Source organism: Heteronotia binoei, chromosome 11 (assembly GCF_032191835.1).
Source record: "Heteronotia binoei isolate CCM8104 ecotype False Entrance Well chromosome 11, APGP_CSIRO_Hbin_v1, whole genome shotgun sequence".
NCBI classification, from domain to species: Eukaryota; Metazoa; Chordata; class Lepidosauria; order Squamata; family Gekkonidae; genus Heteronotia; species Heteronotia binoei.
The window spans coordinates 8,008,587-8,023,423 of NC_083233.1; the positions used below are offsets into that span (position 1 = coordinate 8,008,587).

The window sequence follows — 14,837 nt, forward strand, 5'->3', positions numbered from 1 at the left end:
AGACTGAGCGGGCAGACTTTCTTGTGGTTGCATAAACCAGCCTTATGAATTAATTGTGCACAGCAAACAGCACCCCACTGGATGTAACTCCAACATTGCTGGCTCCACATTAAGGGTGGTACCTGCACGCCACTCGAGAGGGCAGGACGGCAGTTTCCAACACAGCAAGCTCTTGCATCCAAGAGCCCCTCAGGAGAACACTGCAGCCCCGCTCTCCTCTACAGAAACCACCATGCTTGTGTTTTTCCTCTCAGTCATCCGGAATTGGGAAAGGATGTGATAGGTGGGTTGAGAATCATTTGGAACTGCCTGCATGAGAGAAGAGAAAAATGAGTTTCAGGGCACATGAGACATTTCAGCTCATATTTCCTGTTTACAAGGATATACTGGCAACGTGCCCAATGATGAGATAGCTGGAAGCAGCTGTTTTGCATCTGTCGTATCAAAAGGCTGCGTCATCTGAGAGAGAAAGAGAACAGCGCAGAAGGGATGCCGAGTTCCAAGAGGATGGCTGACAGCAACGACTGAAACTTTAAACAACTCTAGTTTCTACAGTTTAATGAGACAAAATGATTAATTCTATACCAGACTGATTTATGAACTGAACACATACTTTAGAATTGTGAAACTGAGTTCTGCAAACTTAGGTAGAAGAACATAGAAGGTTAACGTAGCTCACAGAAATAAGATAAGATGGAATACTGAAGTATGTATTTATGTATGGTATTACTTCTCCATACATTTCTCACTTCCCCTTCCCATCTCCCTTTGAACTTAATAAAATTGTATTTCAAAAAACAAAACAAAACTCTAGTTTCAGAAGGCAGCCATATTGGTCTGCAGCAGAAGAGTCAGATTCAAGGCCAGGAGCACCTTAAGAACATAAGAGAAGCCATGTTGGATCAGGCCAATGGCCCATCCAGTCCAACACTCTGAGTCACAAAAGAACATAAGAGAAGCCATGTTGGATCAGGCCAATGGCCCATCCAGTCCAACACTCTGTGTCACACAGTGGCCAAATACACACACACACACACACACACTGTGGCTAATAGCCACTGATGGACCTCTGCTCCATATTTTTATCCAATCCCCTCTTGAAGATGGCTATGCTTGTGGCCGCCACCACCTCCTGTGGCAGTGAATTCCACATGTTAATCACCCTTTGGGTGAAGAAGTACTTCCTTTTATCCGTTTTAACCTGACTGCTCAGCAATTTCATCGAATGCCCACGAGTTCTTGTATTGTGAGAAAGGGAGAAACACCTTAGAGACCCACAAGATATTTTGGGGAGTGAGCTTCCGACAAAGGGATCTTTGACTCATGAAAGCTCCTACCCCCCAAAAAAAATTCTGTTGGTCTCTAAGGTGGATTCACATGTGACTGTGAAATGCCTTCCTTCAGCTAGAGAGAGAGGGAGAGAGCACATGAATACAACAGCAGTCTGCTTTGCTTCCAGCTCTTCATATTAATGTGAGCAATTCAATTTTTGCCACTGTGTAAGAGCCAGTCTGGTTTGTTTAGACTGCATAATCTAGTTTCAGCCCCCAGAAACACTGCCCCCCCTCAAAAAAAATACCTCAGCCCAGTTTTTGGATGAGAATCTCCATCTCCAGAGTATGCTAAGCGACACATTACAACAGAAGTAACATAATACTAATTACACCTGTAGAAGACCATGACTCATACTGCGCACTAAGACTGGGACTTCAGCTACCAGAGAACACCAAAATTTCCACACAAAATGGCTGAAACAGAAGGCTTTCAACAGAGACAATTTCCTGACTGAAAGACTGAAGTCACATTTCATCCACATGAGTTCCAAATTTGAAGAAGAATCATAGAATCATAGAGTTGGAAGGATCCTCCAGGATCATCTAGTCCACCCTTCTGCACAATGCAGGAAACTCACAAATACCTTTCCCTAAATTCACAGGATCCTCATTGGAGGATGGGTATCTAGCCTCTGTTTAAAAACCTCCAAAGAAGGAGAACCCACCACCTCCTGAGGAAGTCTGTTCCACTGAGGAACTGCTCTAATGGTCAGGAAGTTCTTCTTAATGTTGAGCCGGAAACTCTTTTGATTTAATTTCAACCCATTGGTACTGCTCCTACCTTCTGGGGCCACAGAAAACAATTCCACACCATCCTCTAGATGTCAGCCCTTCAAGAACTTGAAGATGGTGATTATATCACCTCTCAGCCGCCTCTTCTCCAGGGTAAACATGCCCAGCTCCTTCAAGCTTTCGTCATAGGACTTGTTCTCCAGACCCCTCACCATCTTCGTCGCCCTCCTCTGGACATGTCCCTGCTTGTCAATATCCTTCTTAAAATGTGGTGCCCAAAACTGAACACAATACTCCTTCTTAGGTCTTACCAGAGGTCTTACCAGGGCAAAGTAAAGCAATACCATCACTTCACGTGATCAGGACACTATACTTCTGTTGATACAGCACAAAATTGCATTTGCCTTTTTAGCCACTGTATCATACTGTTGACTCATGTTTAGCGCATGGTCTACTAAGACTCCTAGATCCTTTTCACACATATTACTGCTAAGACAAGTCTCCCTCATCCTATAACCATGCATTGGATTTTTCCTACCTAAATGCAGAACTTTACATTTGTTCCTGTTAAAATTCATTTTATTGGTTTTAGCCCAGTTTCCCAGCCTGTCAAGGTCATTCTGTATCCTGTTTCTGTCTTCTACTGTATTTGCAACCCCTCCCAATTTAGTATCACCGGCAAATTTAATAAGCATTCCCTCTATTCCTTCATCCAAATCATTTATAAAGATGTTGAACAAAACAAGCCCCAGGACAGATCCTTGAGGCACTCCACTTGTCACTCCTTCACAAGCACTCTTTGGGTGCGATCTGTCAGCCATTTACAGATCCACCTAACGGTAACAGGACCCAAACCACATTTTACCAACTTGTCAACAAGGATAGTATTTGGAACCTTATCAAAAGCCTTACTGAAATCAAGATAAACGATGTCTACAGCATTCCCCTGATCCACTTTCTCAAAAAAAGTGATCAGATTAGTCTGACATAACTTATTCTTGGGAAACCCATGCTGGCTCTTAGTAATCACAGTCATCCTTTTTAAATGTTCCAAGACTGGCTGACTATTTGTTCTAAAACTTTTCCAGGTATAGATGTCAAGCTGACGAGTAGGACTCAATAGTTACCCGGATCCTCCTTTTCCCCCTTCTTGAAGATGGGGACAACGTTCACCCACCTCCAATCTTCTGGCACCTCTCTTGTTCTCCAAGAATAATCCTCCTGAGTTATTCTTGGAGAACAGAAGTCTGTATGAAAAAATTCGCTACTACTTTGACCCCTCACCTTGCTGAAACCTTTAACCACATCTTAGACCTTGGTAAACTCCCAGATCTAAGACATGGTTAAAGGCTTCAGCAAGTTGAGGGATCAAAATAGTAGCAAATTTTTTATAAAATTCCGAGGGCAGACCGTCCCTCCCAGGGGTTATGTTCAATTTAGCCCACTTAATGGCTTCAAAGACTTCTTGGGGGAAAATAGGGGAGTCTAACAGCTGTCTATGGATGAGGTCAATTTTTTTCAGAAGATTGTTTTCCTGGAGGTAATTGCGAATTTTAGAAGGGCCTGGATGAGAGGAAGAGTAGAGCTGTTTGTAGAATTGTAAGAAGGTATCAATGATTTTAGGTGTCATGGAATGTGTTGAGCCCTTCTGATCTCGAATATGGTTAATCTGTCATTCAGCTACCTCTTTTCTTAACTTCCAGGTAAGTAATTTTAAGGATTTTGGGTTGTTGTACTAGTATTTTCGTTTTCTGAAGAGAAGGTTTTTAAGATTTTAGAGGCTTCCAGTAAGTCCAATTTCTTTCTTTCTAGAAGAAACTTTTTATAAATTTTGTTGGAGCGTGTTTGCTTGTGTTTATTTTCAAGGTTGCGGATAATGTCCAGAATATCTAATCTCATTGGTTGGTTTTTCTTTTTGTAGGCAGAGGTGAGAGAAATACATTTCCCTCGGATCACTGCTTTCATAGCATCCCATATAATTTCTGGCGAAACCCCACAAGACGAATTCTCTTTGAAGAAGAAGAAGATATTGGATTTATATCCCATCCTCCACTCCGAATCTCAGAGCGGCTCACAATCTCTTTTATCTTCCTCCACCACAACAGACACCCTGTGAGGTGGGTGCAGCTGAGAGGTCTCTCACAAGCAGCTGCCCTTTCATGGGCAACCTCTGCCAGAGCTATGGCTTACCCAAGGCCATCCCAACAGCTGCAAGTGGAGGAGTGGGGAATCAAACCCGGTTCTCCCATGTAAGAGTCCGCGCGCTTAACCACTACACCAAGTTTTGGATCTCCACATCGATTTCCTGGCAAGCTTTCTGATTAAATAAAATAGATTTATGCAGAGACCACTGTCTAGCGTTTGGTGTTTTTGCCGCTGCATGTAAGTGACACCCCACCCAAGCATGGTCGGAAAGCGTACGGAGCCCTATGTCTGTGTGTGCAACATTCGGGATAAGAGAATTTGAGATAAGGAGGTAGTCTATTCTTGTAAAGATGTTGTGTCTGAGTAAGTAATATGTGTAGTCTTTGACAACTACATTGCAGAATCTCCAAATGTCGCATAGATTGGAGTGATTTAGGAGCTCTTGTATGTTAGTTCGTTTAATAATTTTTTTCTTACATGAAGTGTGGGGAAAGGATCTGTCCCACTGGGGGTCAAGTATTAAGTTAGTCACCTCCAATAATTACGTGTCCCTCCTGAAACATTGTAAGTTTTACCCACGTGTTCTCAATAAATTGAATTTGCATGTCGTTAGGGGCATAAAGAGATACAAAGGTGTATGTTTCACCAAACACTGTGCCCTTTAAAAATAGGTACCATCCTTGAGGGTCAGTTTCTAGGGAGGTGCAGTTAAATGGGGTATTTTTGGAAAACAAAATGGCAACCCCTCTTGATTTGGAGGAGCCTGGAGCAGAGTATTGTTTTGTAAACCATTTTGATTTGAGGACTGGGGGGGGGGGGGTGTCTCAGTTTTTCAAATGTGTTTCCTGTATGGAAAGCACATCAGGATGCAATTTATGTAATGCAGATGTAAGTCTCTTGGGCTTAATTTTGTTATTTAGGCCTCTACAGTTTAGAGAGAAAATTTTTTATGTTATCAGCCATTAATTAATAGGAAAATGGGGGGTTGTTTTCACGGCGGGGGGGTTGTTTTCACGGTTGTTTTTACAGGGTGGTTTGCCATTGCCTTCCTCAGTCTTTTACACTTTCCCCCCACCAAGCTGGGTACTCATTTTCCCAACCATGGAAGGATGGAAGGCTGAGTCAACCTTGGGCCGGCTACCTGAATCCAGCTTCTGCCAAAATCGAACTCAGGTCGTGAGCAGAGAGTTCAGACCACAGTACTGTAGTACTGCTGCTTTACCACTCTGTGCCACGGGGCCACATGAATGTGACACAGGAGGAGGGTTCCTTAAAAAAGGTAACCTGAAGGAGAAAGAAAAGCAGGAGATGTTCTGAGCCTCTGCTGCTCAGCAATAGGTTCCAGGATCTCCCCACAGTAACTGATTCTGAACCATTGGAACTAGGGCTACTTCCCCAGCCTCCACGAAGCTTGAACAAAGTTTCTCAGGATCCTGTGGATAAGAAGCCTGGGGCTTCTGCTCCCCAATATAGGGAGAGGAAGGTGGTGGTGATTGGAGACTCCTTTCAAAGAGCGGTGGAGTCCAAAGTGTGCCGACCGGACTTGTCATCCTGAGAGGTCTGCCGGGTGCACGCATCCAGCATGTGACAGAAAGGATTGGAAGACTTATCAAACCCACTTTCTTGCTGATCCATGTGGGAATGAACGATACCACCCATCATAGCCCTGAACGTATTAGAAAAGACTATGTGGCTCTAGGACAGAAAGTAAAGGAGCTGGGTGTACAGGTTGTGTTCTCATCAGTTCTTCCTTTTGAAGGCCGTGGCTTAGGACGAGAAAGAAGAATACTTCAAACAAACAAATGATTTGGAGTTGAGAGTAAGCAGTGAAGTGGCTAAGTTTGCAGATGAATAAATTGTTTAGGGTGGTAAGAACCAGAGAGGATTGTAAGGCACTCCAAAGAGATCTGTTGAGGCTGGGTGAGTGGGCGTCAACGTGGCAGATGAGGCTCAATGTGGACAAGTGCAAAGTAATGCATATTGGGGCCAAGAATCCATTCTTTGGATCAGGAACCAGCACATGTCTTCTCGAAGGGCAGAGTCCCCTGAACGTGAGGGTGTATGGCACGTGGTGGTCCATATTGCTTTTTGGGGTGTAGAGGGCAATCAATCAAAATAATTCCTTATTCAAATCTCCAATTAAATATAGGCTTCTAGGTGGCACTCCAAATAGAAGCTTGTGGTGCCAGAACCAGAGTTTGGACCGGGCAGTACTGCATTTCTTCTTGCAGGAGGCAGTGTCCCAAGCGTGGGCATGTGTCACCTGGGGTGGTCCAAACATTGTTTTGGGGTACAGCCTGGTGCCAGTGTCTGCCTGTCTGAGTGTCCTGCGGGCACCTTGCTTTGGAGCAGCTGGCATGAGAACCATTCTTTGGATCAGGAACCAGCACATGTCTTCTCGAAGGGCGGAATCCCCTGAACAAGGGGGTGTATGATATATGGGGGTCCAGACCTTATTTTGGGGTTCAGAGCTTTCAAACTCTCTTCAGTGTTTTTGGTTGAATTCACGGATAAGGAATGAATAAAGATCTGTGAATAAGGAACCAACTTCAGCCTCCTCAGGGAAATGCTGATTGACACTTTGTGGTCAGGCAGGAATTCTTCTCCAGGGCAGTTTGGCAAGGCGTTCTGCAGGGGTGGGGGGGTTGCCATCTTCTGTGTGTGGAGAAGGCGTCACTGGGTGGGGGAAGGGCAGGTATTTGTGAGTTTCCTGCATTTTGCAGTGTTGGACAAGATGACCCTGGAGGTCTCTTCCAGCTCTTATCATTCTGGAAGAGAGCAAATGTAATGCTAGTTTTTAAAAAGGGATCCAGAGATCTACTGTAGAGCATAGTTCTTGCAAGGAGAACACAGAGGACTTTCACAGGGACTGGGACTGACACTACATACTTTGTTCATAAATGGTCTGGAATTGGAATGATCAGTGCACTTGCCAGATCTCTTTTATATATATTTGGAATATTTATTAATCTTTAAGGTTTTCTGTTTTATCTGTTTTAAATGTTTAATCCTTTACATGTTTAAATATTGTTTAATTTTTATGTCGGATCTATTATTGGAAGCCGCCCTGAGCCACTCGTGGGAAGGGCGGGATATAAATTCTAAATAAATAAATAAATAAATAAACAGCCCATTTTGTGAATGACACTAAATTATTCAGGAGATTAAGAACCAAAGCAGATTGTGAGCAGCTGCAGAAAGATCACTCCAAGCTACCCAGTTGCAATGTGGCAAATGATGTTCACTATGAGTAAACAGGAAGTACTGCATATTTGGACAAAAATTTCATAACTTTAAATATACGCTGATGGGATCAACTGGTGGCAACAGACCAGGAAAGAAGCTGTCTTTGATAGTTCAATGAAAACACTGACTCATTGTGTGAGAGCAAATTCTGGGCTGGGGATTGTTAGGAAAGGGACTGAAAAAAGGGATGCCCGGTATTGTAATCATTTTTTAATCGACCTGTGGTGTAGCCTCACTTGGAACATAGTGTAGAGTTCTGGTCAAAGTAACAAATAAAGGATATTATAGTGCTGGGAAAGGAGAAGATCAAAATAATCAGGGGGTAAGAGTACCTTCACTGTGAGGAAATAGCAGGGGGCTTTTTAGTTCAAATGCAGTGTGACTAAGGTGTGACATGCCAAAGGTGGAAAGGAAAGGAAAGGAAAGGAAAGGAAAGGAAAGGAAAGGAAAGGAAAGGAAAGGAAAGGAAAGGAAAGGTCCCCTGTGCAAGCACCAGTCGCTTCCGACTCTGGCGTGACATTGCTTTCACAATGTTTTCACAGCAGACTTTTTACAGGGTGGTTTGCCATTGCCTTCCACAGTCATCTACACTTCCCCCCCAGCAAGGTGGGTACTCATTTTACGACCTCGGAAGGATGGAAGGCTGAGTCAACCTCAAGCCGGCTACCTGAAAACCCAGCTTCCACTGGGGATCGAACTCAGGTCATGAGCAGAGCTTAGGTCTGCAGTACTGCAGCTTTAACACCCTGCGCCACGGGGCTCTTGCTATGTCACTAAACACTTGCCCAAATAGGAAATCCAAACTTGGCTTCAAACAACTGTCAACTTTATTTAACATAATAAAACATAAGTGTTTATAGTCCTAATCTGAGCCTCTTTCCCTTTTGCTCCAGCAGCACCACCCACAGACATGTGGCTCAGAACCTAGAGGTGAAGGCAGGGAGGTGTCACTGAATTCAAACCCGCACCCAGCAGCACGCCAAACCCACTCACGTTGACCAAACCGAAGTAATGCTCGTTCACTGGAAACTGCTCCGGACCAATCTCTTTCTCCAAAGCGGATGCATTGGCGCCCTGGGGGGAAAGAACACAGAGGCCATATTGACATGGGGGAGGGACAAAAGAGAAATAGTTCAAGAGCGATTTCAACAGAGTGCCTGGCAAAGAAACAGACAAGCACTGGCAGCTGACGGCTCAACTTATCACTTACCTGACTGCAGTCAAATATTTTCCTTTGTTTTAAAACAGTTTTTATTTAGTAACATATGGTAACAATACCTATTTCTTGCATCGTTAATAACTTATTTTTATCTATCCCATATATTACTTTCTAACCACCCCTCCCCCCGTTACTTGACCCCCCGCCGGTGTTATTTACTTAAAATACTAATATTTAAAGGTACCCTTAACTAATAAAAACAAAAATTAATGTTCTTCTTCCTTCTAAGACTTAATCATTATCAAAAATTGTCCAATGTCCTTTTATTTTCCACTCTTTTTCTACATATCTTCTAAACTTTTTTCACTCCATCTTAAAAACTTCTAAGTCATAGTCTCTTAAAATTCTTGTTAATTTGTCCATTTCACTCCATGTCATAACTTTTACAATCCAATCCCATTTTTCTGGTATTTTTTCTTGCTTCCACAACTGCGCATACAATGTCCTAGCAGTTGAAAGCAAGTACCAGATTATAGTACTTAAATAATTTGGTACTTAAATTACCAAATTTGATTATAGTACTTAAATAAATAACACCCTTAAATAATTTGGCATAGTACTTAAAGAATTCTCTTTTTATTCCTTCCTGATCTACCAACTCTCTTCCATTAACCACAATTTTATTAATAATTTTACTTTCTCTCTTTTTTTTTCAGTTGCCAGACCAAATACTTTCCAGGATTATTTGCTTCCTCAAAAGATTTCTGCTGTAATCTCTTCAGATTCCATTCCAGTTCTTTATTTAACAAATGCCTCATTTGTGTTTGTAATATTGTAATCTCCCTCATAATTTTCTTTTTCCCTGGTCTTTTTCTCAGTTCCTTCTTTTTTCTTTATTTCATTTTGAATGTCCAACATCTGTTTTTCTTTTGCCCTCTTGTCTTTATTATTCAGTGTGATCAATGTTCCTCTCATTACTGCTTTATAAGCATCCCACACCATCTGAAAATCTGTATCTTCTTTGTCGTTTATTTGGAAGAAAACTTTAGTTTCATTTTCTAGAGATGTCACTATTTCTTTATTCTGTAGTAAACCATTTAATCTCCATCTTCTCGACTTTCTAGACAATTTTGTAATCCACATTATTGGGTTATGATCAGCCCCTATTTTAGGTAAAATCTCTATTTTCTTTGTTATAAGGCCTAAATCCTTAGTGCCCCACAATATGTCAATTCTGGAAAACGTATTATGTCTTGCTGAAAAAAAGCTATAGTCCTGTACTTCAGGGTTAAATTTTCTCCATATATCTTCCAGGTTTTATTGTTTGACCAATTAAAAAAAAGACTTCCTTATTATTTTTCCCCCCAGACCTATCCAGTGTATTCTGGATTGTTCCATTAAAATCCCCCATTATAAAATCTTGGTCATATGTCACTTCATCAAATTGTTGTATAATGTCTTTTTAAAAAGCATCCTTTGCACCATTTGGTGCATACAGTCCCAATAACGACTTTTTTTGCATTTAATATTATTATTTCTACTGCTACAAATCTTCCATTTTTATCTTTTATCTTTAAACACTAATTTCGGCTCCAAATTCTTGTTAAATATAAAAAAACACTCCCCTTTTCTTCTGTTCAGCCAATTAATGAAATTCTAGTCCCAACTGCTTATTCCATAAAAATTTATAATCCTTTTGTTTGATAGGTACTTCTTGTAAACAAATTATGTTAACAATTTTGCATTTTAATCCAATGAAACGTTGCTTTTCTTTTTTGTGGTGAATTTAGTCCATTTACATTCCAAGTTAATAATTTGTAATCCATCATGGTGCAAATTCTTCATCCTCAGGTACTCCTCTCAGCCGTATCTGGGTCTCCATCAATTTGCAGTCATGAATTGCCACTTTTTCTTGTATTTTTAACAAGGTGGAATCATGTACTTTCACTCTCCCTTCCACCTCTTGCACTTTCTTAGATGTTGCCACAGTCTCATTTCTGAGATCTTCTATATCTTTTTTTAGCTCTTCAATATCTTTTCTAATTTCTTTTTTGGAAGCAGTAAGCACCTCCTTCATCCCTTTCATTATCCTGGCTTCCACTGCATCTAATTGGTCCTGCATTTTCTCCAATGAAGCAGTCCTTGCTTCGGTTTGCTTGTGGTCTGACATGTAAAAACACCGAAAATTTTGACCTCACCAAATTAAATTTCAACTATCAGGTTTAAAAGAGTGAAGCTTGCTTTTTTCAATAAGCCTAATTTCGCCATCCTCAGAGCCTCCTGGGCTCAGATATGAATTTTTAAAGTTTTTATTTTCTCCAAAATGACAGTTGCGACTTTCTGCCTCACTTTAAAAATATATATATATATTTTCTCTAGAGGCTTCTAAAATAGTTATTAACAATAATGTCCAATAGCATTTACCTTATAAACGTCACCTCTGTCGGCTCCCCAATTTTTAATGTCCCGAACACTTTCAAAATTTTATTTAAACATTAGCCTCCTTGCAATGGCCGCCGATGTTTTTCTATGATATTACAGTCCTAGAGCAGGCTGGCTGCTTCGATGATTTTCCTTTTCCATCCAATGCTTCCAGCTTTTCTTGCCAACAAATCCCATTTTCACTGGTAGAGAGATCTCACGATACTTGACGTATTTCCTGTGTTGACTGTGGGAGCTGCAATTCTATGACGATGAGGCTTTTTCTCAAAAACCGCAAGTAGACCAAACAATAAATTCCTTTCCACTTTTTAGCACTGTTCTTGAAATTTACGAAGTCCAAATTTCGCCCCTTCTCCCCTTCTTCTTCCAGGCTTTCTAGATTTCAATTTCCCACCTTCTGATTTTATTTTGTTTAACTTTAATTAGTCCCGGAATGAAAGATAGCGATCTGTACCTTTTCTGAAGTTATCCAGATCAACACCGGTCTTGTGTAGCTTTAGATGTTTAGCAGTATCAAAGATTAGGATCCTGTCGAGCTTATGTCAAATAAATGACTCTAGAAACTTCTGCAGATGATGAAAATGCAACTCGTCTCCGGAGACCCCTCAAAGCCTCAAAGGAGCCCCCTGCTGGGACTCCCTTTTAGCCAAGGTAAATCTCCTCAAAGTTTCCTGTGCATATCTTGGACTGATCTCTGACTGAGAAAAGTAGGTAGTAGGCATTAATTTGCCTTCCACTACCCCGAACAGAAGTTGCAGCCTGCTCCCGTTCTGAGAAGCAGATCAGTTCGGCATTTTCCAACCCCGGAAGTGCAGTCAAATATTTTCCTAAGCCAGGAATGCCCCAGTACAGGTGGCAGCCAGCCCTTTTTATCTCATTCAGGTGTGACTTGTTACAGCAGGGCCAGTGCTTGCCCCCCCCCCTGTACTAAGCATTGATGCCAGTCCCTTCCTGCCCCAGCAGGCACCTCCAAATGGGGGGAAATGGCCTCTCTCACCAGCAGAACTGCCTTCAAAATCAGAACTCTCTCTTGAAAAAGAAAAACAGCTGTTGTTATTTTGCTTTATCTCTGTTTTTATTTGTCTCCTCCAATTTTACAATTTCACACTGATCTTGGTGTTACAGGGGAAAAATCCAAAAGAACCATTCAGCAAACTGTTCACATTTACAGAAATCTTATCTAACATTACGAAGAGGTATAACCCTGTTTCAATTAAAAACTGTTTTACAATAAGAGTTAATTTCCTTTCTTAGTGTTAAGTATCAACCCTGTTGATGATTAAAATATCTTTTGGGTTGTTCTACTAAAGTCAATGCTTTTTTAAAAAAAAATGAGCAGTAGAAAAGAGCGAGTCCAGGAGCACCTAAAAGACTAACAAAATTTGTGCCAGGGGAGGAACTTTTGTGAATGAGCTGATTCATGGAACCTCTTGCCTTGCCACATCTTCTGTGAGTCTTTAAGGTGCTCCTGCACTCTTCCACTTTCCTGCTGCTATGGGCAGACTAACAGGGGTACCCGTCTTGATCAATGCTTGAGCAGTCAGTTGGCCACATCATTTTTGATCAATCAAAAGCCAGCCTTAGTTCTTCATGATCCACACTTCTTACTATTAAAATGCTATTAGAGCAGATCCATCCTACAGTAGACGATACGAAGCAGCCTACACTCTGACACCGATCACTGATCTGAGGGCGTATTTCCCTTTTGACTGCTAAGGCGGCATAATGCTTTAAACCAGGAGCCTCTTTATTCAAAATATCGGTGGTGTTACATTTGTTACACACCACTAACTTAATAGAATTTCTGCAAACCAAATATTTAATGTGGTGGTTGACATTGCTCTCCTCTCCTCCATTTTATCCTCACAACCACCCTGGGAGGTAGGTTAGGCTGAGAGGGTGTGACTGGCCCAGGGGTCACCCAGCAAGCTTCCAAGGCACAAATGGAGATTCAAACCTGGATCTCTCAGATTCCGGTCTGATTCTCTAACCACTGTACAGTGCTGGCTCTCAGCATTATGACGGCCAATTCACACTCCGCCAATTCACACTCCGCCCCCCCCATCTCCATGTAAGGAAAAACCATAATGTCTTCCCATTATCACAGGTTGTGAAGGCAACAGCGACTGCCTCTGAACACAGAAGGTTCATTTATCCATTAGAGTTAATGCAGGGCTCAATAAATCCCAGGTGCCAAAATGCCTAGAACTTTCATTGTGGTGCCAAGTTATTTTCAGCAGTCATTTATTGTAAGTGCTTCTTCGCGATTCTCAGCAGAAGTACAAAAATGAGGGACAGAGGTTAGCTTTTTGTTCTGATAACAACTAGTGTCACTCCAGCCGTGTTTATATGCAACAAAAACTTTCACTGTTGCTTTTTTAAAAAAATCAAGAAACTGAAGAGTTTATGATTAGGGTTTTTTTGGTAGCAATAATCAGAAATGTGGTTATTAAAATATAAAACCCAGAAGGCTGAAAAATAACTCTTGCTCCTAAAGTTTGGGTGGCCTAAGGAAATTTGATTCAGTATAAGGCAGCTTCCTGTATGCTCAATGGCCTCTGATGAACCTCTCCTCCATAAAAATGTCTTCAATCCCGTTAACGCCAAGAAAGATTTAAGTCATCACTATGACTTGTGGCAGCAAAACCCAAAATAGTTAGTAAAGAATACCTTCTCTTTGGCTAGGTTCTGATGCATAACCAAGTAATTATGGTTTTGTTGCAAAGACATAAATATATATCAGGGCAAGTAGGATAGGAAGCAAGAAGATGGGAGCCCAGGGACCTACCACACTGGTTCACCCAGGGACAGGCTGCCATTCGCCACTGCATAGGATTCATGCCTGCCCATCTCTAATCTGCTGCCCATTAACACACTTTGGTGTCTCAAGTTCTGGTATTAATAGTGAGAGAAATTTTTCCCAATGTCCTTCCCAGCATAACTCCAAGACCCACGCACAAGTGTAAATTGTCCACACTGCTGCACGAAGCATCAGTACATATGCAGCAACAGTCTTTGCAGCTGAATGCACATTGCCACATGCAATGTGCAAAACCACCCGGAGGAACAATAAAGGCAACACAGCTATGTAAAGAAACCTGCTCCTGCCATGAAGGAGTGGGCCCACCTACAAAAAAGGGAACGTGTCCCTTGGGGTATCGCTTGAAGTCAAACAAATCAAAAAATGTGATTGGCCAGAATACACTATCTGTGAGAAACATATGTAACCACTGCTGTGTTATCTAGAGCTGAGAATCTTGGTTGCTGAGTGTTCCTTTCAGAACACTGTTAATGTCCCATTTATAGCTCAAAGACAAATCACCCAGTGCTTTCCCCCTCCCTCTTTGAGAACTGTAAAAAGACTTCCACACCTAAAGCACCTGGGTGGTCATTAGATCAGTATTCAAGTCAGGGAAATGTTTTCATACACAAGTTTTCTTTAGATTCCATCCTAATTTTGCAAGAAATTAAAAAATGTTAAGACAAATGGAAATTAATTAATTATTGGAAGGTGTTGTCTGTGGTATAGATAGAAGATCTGAAGATTGTCTGGCAGACTTAAGTTCTAACTCTTTTTTTTTTTTTAGTGAGCTAAGCTGGTTCAGGTAGCCGGCTCGAGGTTGACTCAGTCTTCCATCCTTCCAAGGTTGGTAAAAAGAGTACCCAGCACGCTGAGGGGAAAGCGTAGATGACTGGGGAAGGCAATGGCAAACCACCCTGTAAAAAGTCTGCCGTGAAAACACTGTGAAAGCAACGTCACCGCAGACTCGAAAACGACT

General features: G+C 41.7%; 1 protein-coding gene across 2 annotated transcripts in view; it reads right to left on the reverse strand.

Annotated features, from left to right (window-relative positions):
- LOC132579350 (ubiquitin carboxyl-terminal hydrolase 12-like) overlaps positions 1–14,837 on the reverse strand; it is an 82,010-nt gene that overhangs the window by 37,815 nt on the left and 29,358 nt on the right. For both annotated transcript variants that reach the window (XM_060249653.1, XM_060249654.1), the window contains exon 2: positions 8,451–8,531. In XM_060249653.1, coding sequence (XP_060105636.1) covers positions 8,451–8,531 — 81 coding nt within the window. The remainder of the gene's footprint in view (positions 1–8,450; positions 8,532–14,837) is intronic.